Raw genomic sequence first — 15,681 nt, forward strand, 5'->3', positions numbered from 1 at the left:
GGGGTTTAGCATAGTGCCTGGCACATAATTGGCACTTGAATGAAGGTCTCCTGCTTCCATCACTGTGATCTCCAGCCTTTCCTAATCAGTTACATTTCCCAGATCTGGCCATATGCTTTCATGTTTCTGAGCCTTTTAAAGTACCCATTTTTTCCTGGGAATATCCTTCCTGAAGAAGCAATATTCACCTCTCAGGATCCAGATTAAATGTCTCCTTTTCTGTACAGCCTTCCAGAGGACCTCGTAGACTTGATCTCTCCCACTCACTGAATCACAGTTATCTTTTCTGTGTACATCCCCCTTATTGGATTGAGAATTCCCAGAGGATGTGGATGTTTTGGATTCATATCTGTATATCAAGATGGTAACACAGGGCCTAAGGTTGAGCAGGGGCATAACTCTGAGCATAACTTTGATGAAGAGTACTCAAAGCGGGATGGGATGCCTGGGTGGCTCAGCAGTTGAGCGTCTGCCTTCAGCTCAGGGAGTGATCACTGTCCAGGGATGGAGTCCCACATCAAGCTCCCCGCGAGGAGCCTGCTTCTCCCTCTGCCTATGTCTCTGCCTCTTCCTGTGTCTCTCATGAAAAAAATAAATAAAATGTTGAAAGAAAAAGAGTGCTCAAAGCTAGTCAAATATAAGGAGCTGCTTGAGGTGGTTAGTTCTCGGATACCGGAAATGTTCCAAGAGGCTGGATGAAGTCTTCTTGGGGATACTCCAGGGGGTTTCCTAACTGGAATTGGCAGCTTATTTATCTGTCCCCATGGTTCTTTAGGTCTGTAGTATGGTATATTGTAACTCTCCTATCAATGTTACTTTGAATCCTCCATTCCTATCTGTGTGGCTCTGGACGCTGGAGGGAGGCAGGCCAGAGGGCTGTGTTTATATCCCCCTCCCATCCCTGTCCCAGGTTCTCTGTGAGGCAGGTATCTAGCTCTCTAATGGATGTGGCTGTCTCCTCGATGAAAAGAAGGGACGCCTAGAAGGAACAGTACCTCTTGGCTGATGCTCTGGGTCTCTGAGTTAATGTGGTTTGGAGGGCACATGTCATTAATTGTCCTGTGAAAGATCTAAGATGCTATGAAGGGTCTAAGCTGTTAGCCTATTTGCAAGTCAAAGATCCAGCCAGAAACAATTATACACACATTTATTAACCTAATGACAAAAATCTCTGGTTCAGAGACAGACTGTTTAATGACAGCATCTTCCAACAGCCCTCCATGTCCACATTCTCTATTAGATGACACAGTGAAAGCCTGGGTACCTATATGCACAGAGGGGCTTTACACAGCAGAAGAGAAACCCTGAAATTATGAAACTCACAACTTATGTAGGACAGATGGCAGAGTTGTCCCTTCTCTCTCTGGGTAGTGGGAGAGAGAAAGAGGGAGAATAAGCAGATAACTCTGCTTTGAAAGGGGGAGCAGCTGGCTCTTGGAAAGTGCACCAGAGAAGAAACATCCTGTATTTTCCTAAGCGTGTTTACCATTCAAATATCTTTTTAAACAAACAAACAAAAAGTCTTTTAAACTTTATTATTTATTTATTTTTTAAAGATTTTATTTACCCATTCATGAGAGACAGAGAGAGAGAGAGAAAGGCAGAGACACAGGCAGAGGGAGAAGCAGGCTCCTTGCAGGAGCCCGATGTGGGACTCAATCTGGCACCCCGGGATCACGGCCTGAGCCAAAGGCAGACGCTCCACCGCTGAGCCACCCAGGCGCCCCTCTTTTAAACTTTAACACAGGTGCAAGTAATCTCAGAAAGCCCAACTGCACAGAAACCCCCGTTTCTCACCACAGCCTAGATAGGCAACATTCCCTGCCCCTTCTGTCCTCTAAATTCTATTCTTAGGTTTCTAGGGAATTAGGATGAAAGAAATCTAAATATAATGGATTCCACATCCAGCACTGTGCCCCAGCAGACACCTAGTACCCACCCGTCGAGTGAATGACACGGATGGTTGTTCCAGATTTTAATGAAGATAGGGCTGCAGGTTGGTTGGTTAAAACGTCCTGATAGGGCTTTGCTGGAAGCAGGGCAATCTGAGGCAATTCATTCGTCTCTCCTGGGCCTTAGGCAAAGCCCCCCACCCTCTGAAGCACCGCGAGAGTTCCTGACATCCCCACCGCCAGGCTCGAACGCGCACAGGATGGGACCACTCCAGACGTCGTCGGGTTTTCTTGGTACTTGGGAGCTTCGGGGTCCAGAAAGGGATTCCCGTCCAGCGTCAGGTTACTCACCTTAGGCAGCTCTTCTAGCCGAGGCTCTCTGTTCAGCTTGTTGCACCTAAGATCAAGCACGCTAAGCCTGGCAGGTAGTCCCTTAGGCACCTGCCCCAGCCCAGAGAAGGACAAGTTGAGAGAGTCCAGTGCGCTGGGCCAGACACACGCAGGAGCGCCTGGGGCGGTAGCGCGCAGCGAGTTGTGGCTGAGGTCTAGGTGGCGCGGTTGCACACCCGCCACCGCCATCGCCGCGCACACGCCGTTCGGCGTATCCATTCCCGCGTTGCGCAAAACTAGAGCCTGGAGGGCGGGGAACTTCTGCGGACAGAGAGCCGAAGTCAGTCCGTGCTCTCCCAGTCCGGGATTGTCGGATAGGTCTAAGGTGGTGAGCGCCGGGAAGGTGCGGAGTTGTGCGCAGGAAAAAGCAAGCGAGTGTGCCTGCGCGATGTTCAGTACCTTGAGGCCCGGCTTCAGCCACCGCTGCAGTTCGGCGAGCCAGGCACTTCCCGTTGCCCACGACACGTTCCGGAGGGTGAGGGTGGACAGCGCAGGCCCAGTGGCTTCCAGAGGCGGCGGCGGCGGCGTGCCGGTTACCTCCAGGTCCTGGAGCGTCAGTTCCTTGAGGCGGGAGTACCCCAGCGCCCGCAGGAAGGCGGTCACCAGCACAGCAGGAACCTGTGCAGAGGCCACGGTGAGCCGCCGCAAACGCAGGGCCTTGACCATGTCAGCGTACTGCTTTGGGTCCGCGTCTGCGCCCTTTAGAAATTGTTCCAGGCTGCGGCCGCCGCCGTGGATCTCCACCTCGACGGCAATCATACACTGGAATGCGCTGGACCAGTCGGGCTGCGGATCCGTGAAGTTGCAGAAGCAGCGGAAATCGTCGTCATCTACTTCGCAGGGCTCTAGTGAGGTCTCAGAGACGCACAGCACCGGCGGCAGCAGCAGCAGCAGCAGCAGCAGCAAGCAGGGTGTGCGCATCTAGGAAGAAAGCAGAGGTCAGGGCAGCCCCAGCCAGTCCCTGGGGTTCCTTGAGTAATTCTCTCTGGGCCCCAAGATCATCCACTCACCATGGTCAATCGGTGCTTCGAGCCTCTACGTTCCAGCGGGCTCGGGGAAGGGCTCCGGCTTCTTTCCTATACAGCGGCACTCAATGGTTTCTAGGTTCCACAGTATCTGTCCTCTTTGGCGGCCTGGTAGTTTATGCAACCCTTGGGATGTCACTCGGTTCCTTCCTCCGTGAACCCTGGTCACTCCCACGTCTCTGCCACCCAACCACTCCATGCACTACCCTTCCGGGAAATTTTGCAATGAAGGATGTTGCCAGGACTATAACAGGAAGGATCTTGTAGGGAATGTAGAGTGCAATGCCCCAGGCAGTGCCCTGATGAGTCAGACACCCCAGGCTTGTTTGCTAGCTATGGGGGAAAGAAAGATCCCTAGTGCCTCAAGCCAAGACTCTCACCTCCCTCTGCCTATATTTCAGCGATGCAATTGGGGAGTTTCTCTAACTTTTCCCTTGCTGACACCAGTTCCAATCCCCTGAATGCCATCGGATATTTAAGTAGATAATTTTTTTGGAAGAGATTGCAAACCATCTATTAACTCCAAGAGATAGAATGAGATTCAAGAAAAGGAAGTTGGTTTGAAGAACAACTCTCTCTTCCCCTTTTATTTTTAAAGATTTTATTTATTTATTCATGACAGACACACACAGAAACAGAGAGGCAGAGACACAGGCAGAGGGAGAAGCCGGCTCCATGCAAGGGAGCCTGATGTGGGACTTGATCCCAGAACTCCAGGATCATGCCCTGAACCGAAGGCAGACGCTTTAACCCAGGCATCCCAAAGACTTGCTCTTTTTAAAACTTTATTAAGAAAGTAACCGCTTTCTTTAAAAAAAAAAAAAAAAAAAGATTATTTATTTATTTGAGAAAGACAGAGTAAGGTGAGGAGCAGAGGGAGTGGGAAAAGCATACTTCATGCTGAGCACCCAGACTAATGAGGGGCTGGATACCAGGATCCTGAGACCACAACCTGAGCTGAAACCAAGATTGGAATACCTGAACAACTAAGCCACCCAGAGGCCCTAGCTTTCTTTCTTTTTAAAAAAGATTTATTTATTCATTTCAGGAAGAGAGAGAGAGAGAGAGCTCAAGCAGGGGGGAGGAGCAGAGGGAAAAGGAGAAGCAGACTCCCTGATGATTGGGGAGCCCCATGCAGGCTCAATCCCATGACCCTGAGATCATGACTTGAGCCAAAATCAAGATAAAATGCTTAACTGACTGAACTACCCAGGTGCCCAGAAAGTAACAGCTTTCTTAAAAATAGAGGTGTTTAACAGAGACACATTGGCCAAGTAGCTCCATCTCTTGTAGTTTCCATTTCTTTGCCCTGAAACTGAGAAACAGGTATTTCTAACCCAGTTTTCCCCCTTGCACCTAGCTCTCCCACTACCCTTCCCCCCCAACACAATTGCTATGTCCTAGGAAGGAAATATTGGACCTATGTTGAATGAAGATTAATTAGTAACTTACCTGTTTTGCAAAAGAAAAAAAAGCAAATGTCCCAGATGGTGGAATAGGGGCTGTGCTTTTATAACAGCCCTTACAGTTCTTCACCTCTGGATTCTGGGGCAAGAGCTATATTAAAATTTTTTGAATTCTCACTTCTCCTATTTTTTTTTTATAAATAGCTTCACATCTGTCCTCATTCCAAACAAGGTGGCTTCATTAGACCACACTGCCCCAATGTATCTTGTTGGGCATGCCCTGATACCCTGAGCCATGCCCCAAGGCCAGCCAGGCCTGATCTCTAGAACACCTGAGGACTAGGAATGTGAGTATAGCTCAGTGTTAAATACACTGACTCTGCAGTCAGCCAGGCTTGAAATCCCAGCTCTACCACTGAGGTTGTAAGACTTGGACAAGTTTGGGGGGCTCAGATTTCTGGGCTTCTGATCTGTAGAATGGAGATAATGATAGTACCTTTCTATGATTACAGAGCCACATCTATTAAGAGTAGTCCTGATTTTTACATTCTTCATCAATGCCTCTGCATTCAGAAGCCTCAGGCCACTGAAGCCTGGCTCCTTAGCAAATATTATCATTTTAGGGGAGGCACTCTGGATGACAGTTGCAAGCGAAGAGGGGCAGTGATGATTTTGCAAACATCCCTGACTCACACTTTGATTCAACAAATATTTATCATTTATCTACCAAGTGTCAGGACTGGTACAAAGCCCAGGGATGCCGACATGACTATCACACAGTCTCTCAAGTACTCCAATAAGTGGGGGAGGCAAACACAGATCCAGACTAGTCCACAGGGAAAAGGACTCACAGAGGAGAAACTAAGGACTTGTGGAAGCTGTGGAGAAAGGAACAGCTAGCTCTGTATTAGAGAGGACACAGGGCTGTTTTCTACAGGGTTGACAGGGCAGATAAGTACAAAACAACAACAACAAAAAACAAAAGCAGGATGGGCAGCTGTAATGGTCTGGGCAGACATTTTGCCTGGTAACTTGTCTTACCTCCCCTACCAAAGGAAATTTGTAGGTGTTAGAAATAGCCTGTCTGGTGACAAAGGAGATAAGACTCAGACTCTATCCCCAGCCAGAGCATGGTGCACAGCAGTTGCTTAGTAAATGGCTATTCTGGAGCTAGATGGATGTTGGGCCTGGAAAGATGTAGGGGTAGGATGTTGGTCTACAGATATTTAGCTAGGCAGTTTGTGGAAGAGATTAAAGGCAATTGACTCCAAGAGGTGGAATTAAACTCTAGGAAAGGAAGTTTGGTTTGCAAATGCCAAATCCTAACCACTAGACTACCAGAGGAAGTTGATTTGAAGAAGTTTCCTTTCTTGGATTTGTTCTTACTTGTACATTTCCCTAAGTAATAGCTTTCTAAAAATTGGGGACCTCCAATAAAAATTCTTTTTTTAAAGTTGTTTTTTTTTTAATATATTCATGAGACACACACACACACACACACAGAGAGAGAGAGAGAGAGAGAGAGAGAGAGAGAAGCAGAGACACAGGCAGAGGGAGAAGCAGGCTCCATGCAGGGAGCCTGATGCAGTACTCCATCCTGGGACTTGAGGCTCACGCCCTGGGCTGAAGGCAGGCGCTACTGAGCCACCCAGGGATCCCCTCCAATAAAAATTCTTAAGTGCTACCAGGACTCTATTCTGTTGGAGGTGTGAAGGGGGTTTGGGGAGGAGATAATTACACTGTAACTTCATGACAGTAAAAAAGGTTATGAAGTATATGGTGCTATAGGCTCTTAAGACAGGGACAGAGGTCCCGTAGTTCTGAGTAGGGGACATTGGAATTGAGATATTGAGGGTGGTATTAATTAAGGGAAGGGTACTGGTTGAGGGGTGCCCCAGGCAGAGACAGAGCTCTAGGCAGAACAACAGCCTGGGCAAAAGCCTGGAGAAGGAAAAGAGTAGGGTTTGTTTAGGGAACAAAGAGAAAATCCCAGGAGAAGTGAATAAGGGGAAGTGCCCTTCCAGTGAAGAAGCTTGTTTTGTCACAATGCAGATTCTGAGGGTGAGGAACACGGTTTTTAAAAAATTCATCAAAAAAAAAAAAAATCAAAAAAAAAAATCATCAAAAAAAAAAAAAATCAAAAAAAAAAATCATCAGTGTTTTCCCAGTAACTAGTACTTAGCGGTGCTCAAAATCTGGTTTAAGATTTACCTTATCCCCAAAATAATGCGAATCACTTTGGGGCAGAACAGTGAAATGATTGTATTTGTCTCATTTTCTTCATACGAACATAATAGGGATAATTGTCGTCGTGGAGAATATTCAAAAGGGAAATACAAATCCAGCGTTGATCAGTTGGAGCCCAGTTTTTGGTGAAATCTTCCTAGAATTCGGAGTAGTTTTGAATGTTCGTCTAGGGTATGTTATGTGTGGGGAGGTTATATTTGTTGAGTGGAAGGTGACGCATTGGACCCGGACGACGTTGAATTTCTTCCCGGAAATGGGAAAAAGAAAGACGTGAGGGCGCCTGTCTTGGGCTCAGGGCGTGATCCTGGGGTTCTGGAATCGAGTCCTGCCTGGCGCTCCCTGCAAGGAGCCTGCTTCTCCCTCTGCCTGTGTCTCTGCCTCTCTCTCTCCTTCTGTCTCTCATGAATAAATAAATAAAATCCTTTAAAAAAAAGAGAAAGAAAAGAAAGACTTGAGAAGGAGAAATACCAATCAGAAGCAGAGGAGGTGCTGCGGGTCTCGCCCAGGCTCTCCTCTGCGCAGGTCCTACCCCGCTTCTAGCTGTCGCCCCGCCCTTCCCTGCTCTTGCCTCACCGCATTTTCCCCTCCCTTCGCCCCGCCCCTCCCGCGGTCCGGCCCGCCGCATCCCTGGCCCCTCCTTCTCGCCCCGCCCCGCCCCGCCCCGCCCCGCCCCGCCCCGCCTCCATTCTGCGCAGTGCCCGCCCACTCGCACCTCCTTTTCCGCCCTGCGCTGCGGCTGCGCGGTCCGTGCGATCTTCAGGGTTCGAGCTTCCGGGTTCTGGGCTCGGAGCGAATATTCTCCGGCTCCGCTATGTGGAGCGGCCGGCAGGGCCGCCTCAGGCCGGTGGGCTGCGCCGTGGAGGAGCTACGGTGCCGCTGGAGGGAGCGGGAGGCAGGTGCGGGAGGGCAAGGGAGACGGGAGGATGCGGGGCGCGGTGGTGGTGGTCTGGCGGTTGGAGTTTGGGTGAGGGGGCCTCCGGGTCGCTGAAGGGATTCAGGGTTCTAGGTGCCCCTTCTACGTTCAGCCGGCTTCTTTGTCCCCAGCGCTGCGGAAGGCGCGGAGGGAGCAGCAACTGATAAGTAAGAGGCTGCTGAGAGATGACGCCCTGGAGGAAACTGAAGGGGGATGTGTGGCCATGACCCTCGGAGCAGCCGAGGTGAGGGGACCTGGTACGCGGTGAGGTCTGCGCCGCCTGGCGCCAAATTCCTTTAGAGGTCCTCGCCAAACCTGAACGCGGTCTCTTCAATAAATACCTCCATCCAGTGGGCTAAGCCAGAAACTGGGAGATCATCCTCTACGACTCTGTCCCTTGTCCCCACAGCAGTACGTCGAGTCCTAGCCGTTCTTCACCCCTAAAGAGCCCTGGCACCTTGACGATGGTGTACATCGCAGCTACCACCATCCTCTGCTCCGTAGACTAATAATTGCCTTCTAACAGGTCATCTGCATCTATGCTTTGCGGACTTCAAGTTAATTCTCCATATATCAGATGTGTCTTAAAAATCCACATCTGCTTCCTTCCTAGATGTATGATCTAACGTTTGCCTACCTCCAAGTTTGCCAGTTTACTCATCTGAGCCAAAGTTCCCCCTTTTCCATTTTTGAAAGACTATATTGGGCTCTTTCCTATCTCAAGGCTTTACTGGGTCCTTTTTTGTGTTCTGTCTTGACAGCGTGTTTGCAGAATATAAATTGTACTAATTGTTTGCTTGTTTATCGTTTCTCTAACTAGACTTTAAAACCCTGGGAGTCTAGACCCCATCTTACTTTTCATTGAAAACTCAGATGCCCTATAGTATCTGGCATATAGTGGATGCTCATTATTTATTAAGTGAATGACATGATTAGTTTTAGCTGATTTATTCATTCAGCAAGCATTAGGCACTCCCTTTATTTATATTGCCTGTGTTTATGTATGTTGTTTACATAAGCTCTCATGCCTAGGTTATACCATTGGTTCATTTTGTGCTTACTTTATGCCAAGACACTGATGGATATTGAGGTACACAGACAAGGAGAGTCCCCCCCCCCCCTTTTAAAGATTTTATTTCTTAGAGAACAAGAGTTCACCCCTCGGGTGGGAGCTGGGGGAGGGAGAGGTCAACAGGGACCTCATCCCAGGATCCATGGGATCATGGGATCATGACCAGAGGCTTAACCAACTGAGCCACCCAGGTGCTCTGTGGAGAGTCCCTTTATTTGCGGTACTAACAGCAGCCCAGTGTAGACACGTGCTACCACCTGTCATGAAGGAAACATGAGGCACAAACCCCTAAACCCCTAAGTCTTCAAAAGGAACCCAGAAAGAGCTTATTTCCCAGATATCTGAAGGGAGTGGAGGGCCTGGGGAGGGTATCCCAAGGGGAAAAAAAAATGTGCAAAAGCTTGGAAGCATTAAAAGAACAAGTCACATTATGCTAGGTGTTGGAGTATAGGTTGCATGGGGAGAATGGCTAGTGGGGTAGGTTGTGCCATCCTGAAAGTTTTTTTTTTTTCTATTTTTATTATTTCTATTTATTTTAAAAGATTTTATTTATGTGAGAGAGAGAAAGCACAAGTGAAAGCAGGGGCAGAGAAACAGGGAAAAGCAGACTCTCAGCTGAGCAGGGAGACTACATGGGGTTTGATCCTAGGATACTGGGATCATGACCTGAGGCACCTAGGCATCCCAAGAAAGGTTTAAATGTTATCCTTGAAATAGCTCTAAGACAGCAGGGAAGATGATATTCCCATTTTTCAGGTTAAAAACAGATTTAGGGGACACCTGGGTGGCTCAGTGGTTGAGCATCTCTCTTCTGCCCAGGGTATGATCCTGGGGTCCCAGGATTGAGTCCCACATCGGGCTCCCCGTAGGGAGCCTGCTTCTCCCTCTGCCTGTGTCTCTGCCTCTCTCTCTCTCTCTCTGTCTCTCATGAATAAATAAACAAAATCTTAAAAAAAAAAAAAAACAGATTTAGTTCTTGTAAAGGAAGTGGCAGGGCTGGTATTAAACCCAGTTCTGATTCGCCCTTCTTTCTACTGCAAGATTGATGCATATTAGCCACGTTAGTGTGAATGACAGGTTCTAGAGATGGTGGGACATTGGAGTGCTCACAGGTGAAGTGGGCAGAGTAGGACTAAGCTTGCTTTCTGGCAACTTTGTGTTGCTGTCTCTCCCCTCCCTGCCCTGTGCTCCAGATCCAACAGTTCCTCGGGTTAGCGCAGCGGGGGACAGAGGAAAAGGAGAGAGAGAAGGCTCTGGTCAGCCTTCGTCGAGGCTTGCAGCATCCTGAGACACAGCAGGCCTTCATCTTGTGAGTGGGGGTGGCGTGAGTGGGGGCCTGGGCCTCTGAGGGATGGACAGGAGTGTGGAGGGGATGGGCCACAGGCTGAGCAGGCTCTGGTACTCACTCATGTAGGCTGGAGGGCAGCATGCGGACCTTGGTCGGGCTTCTGACCAGCAACCAAGCCCTGCTGCAGCTTGAGGCCGCTCGGTGCCTTCATGAGCTCTCTCATTCTGAGCAGTCTGCTGTGGCTGAGGCCTGCCTGCCAGCTACTTCCTACCTTCTCACCTATCTCTCCGGTCACAGCTCAGACTTTATAGTAAGCCCTGTCCCTTCCTACCTTGTTCTTGGTTTGGATTTAAATATTGTACTTTTGTGTCTAGTTTGAGCTGGCACAGAGGGGGAGGAAAATTGGTTTCCCTTAATGTCCATAGCATTGCATACGCCCATCATCTTCCACTCCCTTTTGCCCAGAGCCTCAAGGGCAAGACTGTTGATCCTCTGCACTCCTACCCTCACCCCTGCCTGAGCCAGGCCATGCCCCGTGCTTTTGTTGTCCCACTCGCAGGAGCTCTGTCTGTATACATTGGGTAACCTGATTGTGGAGAGTGAGGCTGTGAGAAGGCAGCTCCTGCCACAGGGCATTGTTCCATCTTTGGCCGCCTGCATCCAGGTGAGCATCCATCTGCTTTTTCCCTCCTTGGGCAGCCCTCCCCTCTCATGTCTCTACATGGCCCTCCTGCTTTGTTTAGGCAGCTCCAGCCTCTGCCCTGTGCTAAGGAGTTGAAAGTCACAGGAAATCTTATGACCCTGCTTTCAGAGTCAGATCTCTATCCTATCTACTTCTAGTCTCCCCATCTGACTGTGCTGGAAGCCCTTGGATATGCCTTGTCCCAGCTCCTGCAGGCTAAGGAAGCTCCAGAGGCGATCATCCCGTAAGTAAAATTGTGTCTTCAGATGTGGAGGCAGGCATGACCTACTTGGTGATGTAGCCCCTGGACACCAGATCCAGTCTTGTTTCCAAAACTTGCACATTTTAGCTTAATGTGTCTGGCTGGGAGAGATTTGAGTTTGGATACTTTCCCACCTGCTATTAGAGTTTGGGAAGAATGACTGGCATCTTGCCTTCTGTGGTTCCAACTCATAGCTCTCCTTCTGCTGGTAGCTCCGTTTTGGGCTCCACTCTCCCCCAGCATATCCTGCAACTGTTGCAACCTGGCCCAAAGCTGAACCTTGGAGTCGCTGTGGAGTTTGCCTGGTGCCTGCACTATATCATCTGCAGGTAACACAGACCATTTGCAAAAGTGCCACAGATCTTCCCTGGGGCTCCTTTCCAGGACACTCTGGTTTTTGAACTTTGTTTTCTGGAAGCGCACGGAGTTTTCTTCCTTTTGTGGTCTTCTCTGCTTGAAGCCCAGGAAACCCACAGAACTAGGCCATTTGCCATCTTAAAAATGGGATTGACCTAGTAGTGACTACTTGCTTTCTATTGCCCAGCCAGGTCAACAATGCCCTGCTTATCTCCCATGGTTGTCTGTCCACGCTGGGCCTGCTGCTATTAGACATGGCTGGGGCTGTCCAGAGAACTGATGCAAGGCTGGAGCTGGTAGGTGAAAGGGGCAACTCACGATCTGGGCTACCCTTTTTCCTACTTTGTTCCTCCTCCAGTATGTAGGTATCCTCTTCCTACTGACAGGATACTTCCCCACTTGTGCTTGTAGCTGGCATGCCCTGTGCTTCGGTGTCTAAGCAACCTGCTAACAGAAGCAGCAGTGGAGATTGTGGGAGGGCCAAATCAGCTTGAAGATGAGCGAGTCGCGGCCGCTTTATTTATCCTCCTGCAGTTCTTCCTCCAGAAACAGCCCAGCCTTCTCCCTGAAGGCCTCTGGCTCCTGAATAACCTCACTGGTATGTACCGTAATGCGCCTAGGCCTGGACCTTTAAGATTCTGGGTGTGTACCCTCATTGCCTGGGCTGAGGTGGGTAGGATTGGAGCGGGGCAGGGGGAGCAATTTCAGGCCTAGTTTAAGGGACTTTACTCTGACATTTTCCCTTCCAGCAAATAGTCCTAGTTTCTGTACCTCCTTGCTCTCCATGGATCTGATTGAGCCCCTCTTGCAGTTGCTGCCAGTTTCTAACGTGGTGAGCGTATTGGTAGGTATTGATTGGGGTCACTTAAGTCCAGGATCTTGTGGCAAAATAAAAACATTGGGAGCAGGCCTTTGTACTCGGAAGTACTCTTACCCAAGAGCTGGCAGGTGGTATGGTATGGATGACATTAGGGTCAGACCAGTCTAGATGTGAGTCCTTAAACTGTTTTACTAGTTACTAACCTTGGGCAAATCACCTTACCACTTTGAACTTTTTAGTTGAAGTATAATTTTATGAATTTTAATTCATACTGAGAATAGCAATGCTACCTGAGGGCAGCTGTGGGGATTACAAAACATGCATCTAAGTGTTTGGCACAGTGCCTGGCTGTGTGCTCAGCACTCCATGTATCTTAGCTATCATTAGTCTTTAGTTTTCATCTTTTGTGGGGACTATGTATACATGTCTCTGCAGGTGCTCACAGTTCTGTGCAACGTGGCAGAGAAGGGTCCTGCTTACTGTCAACGTCTGTGGCCAGGGCCCTTGCTTCCCTGCTTGATAGGCACGCTGGCCTTCTCTGACACTGAAGTAGTAGGCCACAGTTTAGAGCTGCTGCAACTGTTGTTCCTCTATCAGCCAGAGGTGAGTTTGGGCCCTGGTACCCCTGCTCTGAGGCCTCTGGTCTCCCCATGGCCCCTTTCCTTCCCATCCTATCTGTAGTCACTTCTCTGGGCCTGGCAAGCCTACATGGACTCCAGGTCAGAACGTCCCACTTCTTATTGGGAAGGCACTCTTCCAAATAGAGGTGGGCTAACCTGTAAGGCTGTGGGAATTGAGTGCTGGGGCACAGGGCCCCAGGTGTTGAATCTTTTCCTTTCCTTCTTTCAGACTGCAGAGGCCTTTCTGCAGCAATCAGGGCTGCAGGTCCTGGAGAGGCATCAGGAGGCAGCACAGCTCCAGGATCGTGTGCATGCTCTCCAGAAGACAGCTCTTCATAGGTGACCTGCTTGATGGCACTCATTCTACTCATCACCGCTCCCCCTTCCCCCCGCCACCAGCTTTCTTGCCCATGGATCCCCTTTTGAGGATGTAGAACCATAATGACATCTAATGCTTTCTGTTCCTATGCCTAAGACAAGACCTTCAAAGCTCAGTTCCTCCTCTTTGACCCAGTACTATCCAGGCAGGAGGACCAAAGGGAATTTGATGTGGGCCTTCAAATCTTTTTTCCCTCCCCATTAGCAGCCGGTAGTTTTTGATGGGACAGAATAAAGTTTTATTTTTATATTAAACTGTTTTGCCTCAGTGGTTGCAGGTTAAGGGTTGAAGGATAAAATGAGTATAAGAACATCCAGAGATGGCATTCTTCGGCACAAGAACAGAACACATTTTTTCACATTTTACTCGGTCTAACAAAGCCCAAGTTGTGGGGCTGTTGTTGCTCTTAACAATCAGTGGAGGCTTCAGGCTTTGCCACTTAGCACATTCTCCACAGCTTTGGTTACCTGGTCAGCACTCAAGTTGTTCAAGGAGACATTCTTCTCTTGGCCAAATGCTGAGGGGAGAAAGAGGGGACTAAATATCTAGTATGCTCTGTGGGGGCAACCAAAACATTAATAAAAGGTCTTTGTCTTCAACTTAGTCTTGTTAGGATAGGAAAAGTAGTAAAGAGATATGATCAAGGTGTATTTGAGATGCCTAGAATATCCAGTGGGTCTCAAACACATCTAGGAAGCCCAGGTCCAAGTAGAATTTTGGCTGATTCTGGGTGGCCGCAATGTGAAGGAAGATGTTTTAGGGCCATTTTTAGGGGCCTGATAGGTATTTATTATTTATCACTGTGAACAGTGCTTTGCGTGAGCCTAGCCTTGGCTGGGTGCAAAGTCTATGGCTCCTACAGTCCTAGTATAATATACTAATCTGTGTCCATCTCCTTCCTTAGTCTACTGGCTTTTCCTTCTTCCAATTTTTAACGCATACTACAGTTATCTACTGTTAGAACCAGTCTAACTTAGGTGTGACTTCCACCCGACATTCCTAGAGGGAAGATGTAGTTAAAAGGTGATTACAATACCTTTATTCAGTAAGTGTAATATGTACTATGTGCTCACTACGAATCAAGTAATGTGACAGTTAATTTTCAGATTGTGGTAAACTTAAATAGAGAATATGACAAAATTGAGCTAATGACAATGTTACATAACTTGCCAGGGAATGCCTCATTGAAGAGGTGATATGTAAGTTCAGATCTGAAAAAACACGTGAATTCTAACCAATTAGCCATGAAAATCTGGTAGAAGTGCACCCTAGGAAGGGGGTACATGTGTAAAGGCTCAACTCTGTTGTATCCTAGCTATGTAACAGTAACGTCCCATAAAAATATTTTTGGTAAGCTCTGCCTAACATGGGGCTTAAGCTCACCCCAAGATCAAGAGTCGCATGCTCTACTGACTGAACCAGCCAAGTGACTCTGTTCCAAAACAACGATTCACCTAATCTCTACAATGAGAAAAGAAAGAATATACCCCCTCATATAATTAGTTAAGATTAAACGAGATTTAGGCAAGAAGATTCTAAAGTCATTATACGTTTGTATTACGGAGGGTATCACACTACCTGAAATGACATTTCCCACCTAATGTATAAGGACTCACGTCGATGGGAGTTGACAAGCATCTCTTTCTTCTTACCCATCTGAACCCTGTCTTGAATTAGGAAAACGACGGTTCCTGGTCCCCACTCAAGACAGGGCCCGACTCCACAGTGATGTTACTCCAGATACCAGCATTCTATATCCTTATATTTCGATAAAACGTAAATTTATCTGAAACAACGTCAACAGGAAGGCCGAAGTCCCGAGTTTTAGCCTCCCTACGGGTTTTTGCATGACCTTGGATGCCCTTCTCCCATGGTCCCAGGCGGCCCGCTTCTCTTGCTCACCGTAGCGGGCCCAGAGTTTGGGCTGCACATCCGAACACTCGCGGATTAGGATTGGCAGGTCAGGGTTCGCCTTCTTCAGCTCCACATAGTGTTTCTCGATGAATTCCCTATGGGGCAGGAGAGAAAGCAGTGCGTGCGGTCTTCGCACGGGCCTCCATCAAACACCCGGGAGGTAGAGGTCATGACCTGGCGCCCCGAAGCCTACCGGCCCCACCACCTTGCACCTCACCTGACGCCCTGACTGCCGGACGAGCGCTGGCACAAGTGGACGCGAATCTCACGCAGGCCAACTTTAGCCCCAATTCTCAGACTCGATGCGGCACCAGCCATCTCGCAACACTAGTGCCTAGGCAACGCTAGTGCCTAACTCCCCGCCCAAGAACTTCCGGTCAAGTTCTCCAATCCGACCATTCCCGGTCCCTACAG

The 15,681-nt window shown here is 48.8% G+C and overlaps 3 protein-coding genes across 5 annotated transcripts; 1 reads left to right on the plus strand and 2 right to left on the minus strand.

The window, feature by feature from the left end:
• Positions 1-1,960: 1,960 nt before the first annotated feature.
• CD14 (CD14 molecule) lies at positions 1,961-3,601 on the minus strand. Its single transcript, XM_041768348.1, has 2 exons — positions 3,293-3,601; positions 1,961-3,203 (listed from the first exon to the last, which is right to left on the minus strand). Exons 1-2 carry the CDS (start codon positions 3,293-3,295, stop codon positions 2,076-2,078), a joined length of 1,131 nt encoding a protein of 376 aa, XP_041624282.1. The 5' UTR covers positions 3,296-3,601; the 3' UTR covers positions 1,961-2,075.
• A 4,101-nt stretch (positions 3,602-7,702) lies between these two features.
• TMCO6 (transmembrane and coiled-coil domains 6) lies at positions 7,703-13,607 on the plus strand. 3 transcript variants are annotated; one of them, XM_041767363.1, is made up of 12 exons: positions 7,703-7,856; positions 8,005-8,117; positions 10,139-10,254; positions 10,360-10,543; positions 10,793-10,897; positions 11,074-11,159; positions 11,372-11,506; positions 11,722-11,830; positions 11,946-12,132; positions 12,284-12,378; positions 12,790-12,957; positions 13,204-13,607. In XM_041767363.1, the coding sequence occupies exons 1-12, from the start codon at positions 7,772-7,774 to the stop codon at positions 13,315-13,317; spliced, it is 1,497 nt and encodes a 498-aa protein (XP_041623297.1). In that variant the 5' UTR covers positions 7,703-7,771; the 3' UTR covers positions 13,318-13,607. The 3 variants fall into 3 exon arrangements, with proteins under 3 accessions (XP_041623297.1, XP_041623298.1, XP_041623299.1); XM_041767364.1 differs by having other exon boundaries at positions 11,390-11,506; XM_041767365.1 differs by lacking the exon at positions 8,005-8,117 and having other exon boundaries at positions 7,734-7,856.
• On the minus strand, positions 13,568-15,645 carry NDUFA2 (NADH:ubiquinone oxidoreductase subunit A2). The gene is made up of 3 exons (XM_041767366.1): positions 15,485-15,645; positions 15,256-15,362; positions 13,568-13,870 (listed from the first exon to the last, which is right to left on the minus strand). The coding sequence occupies exons 1-3, from the start codon at positions 15,583-15,585 to the stop codon at positions 13,779-13,781; spliced, it is 300 nt and encodes a 99-aa protein (XP_041623300.1). The 5' UTR covers positions 15,586-15,645; the 3' UTR covers positions 13,568-13,778.
• Positions 15,646-15,681: the final 36 nt, after the last annotated feature.

Source organism: Vulpes lagopus, chromosome 8 (assembly GCF_018345385.1).
Source record: "Vulpes lagopus strain Blue_001 chromosome 8, ASM1834538v1, whole genome shotgun sequence".
Classification (NCBI taxonomy): domain Eukaryota; kingdom Metazoa; phylum Chordata; class Mammalia; order Carnivora; family Canidae; genus Vulpes; species Vulpes lagopus.

Coding starts and splice junctions, on each gene's coding strand:
- NDUFA2 (XM_041767366.1), bottom strand. CDS start 15,585: ATGGCTGGTGCCGCATCGAGTCTGAGAATTGGGGCTAAAGTTGGCCTG. Junction 15,363..15,484: donor TCCGGCAGTCAGGGCGTCAG/GTGAGGTGCAAG, acceptor CCTGCCCCATAG/GGAATTCATCGAGAAACACT. Junction 13,871..15,255: donor CAAACTCTGGGCCCGCTACG/GTGAGCAAGAGA, acceptor TTCTCCCCTCAG/CATTTGGCCAAGAGAAGAAT.
- TMCO6 (XM_041767363.1), top strand. CDS start 7,772: ATGTGGAGCGGCCGGCAGGGCCGCCTCAGGCCGGTGGGCTGCGCCGTG. Junction 11,831..11,945: donor CTGATGCAAGGCTGGAGCTG/GTAGGTGAAAGG, acceptor TTGTGCTTGTAG/CTGGCATGCCCTGTGCTTCG. Junction 12,133..12,283: donor GCTCCTGAATAACCTCACTG/GTATGTACCGTA, acceptor TTTCCCTTCCAG/CAAATAGTCCTAGTTTCTGT.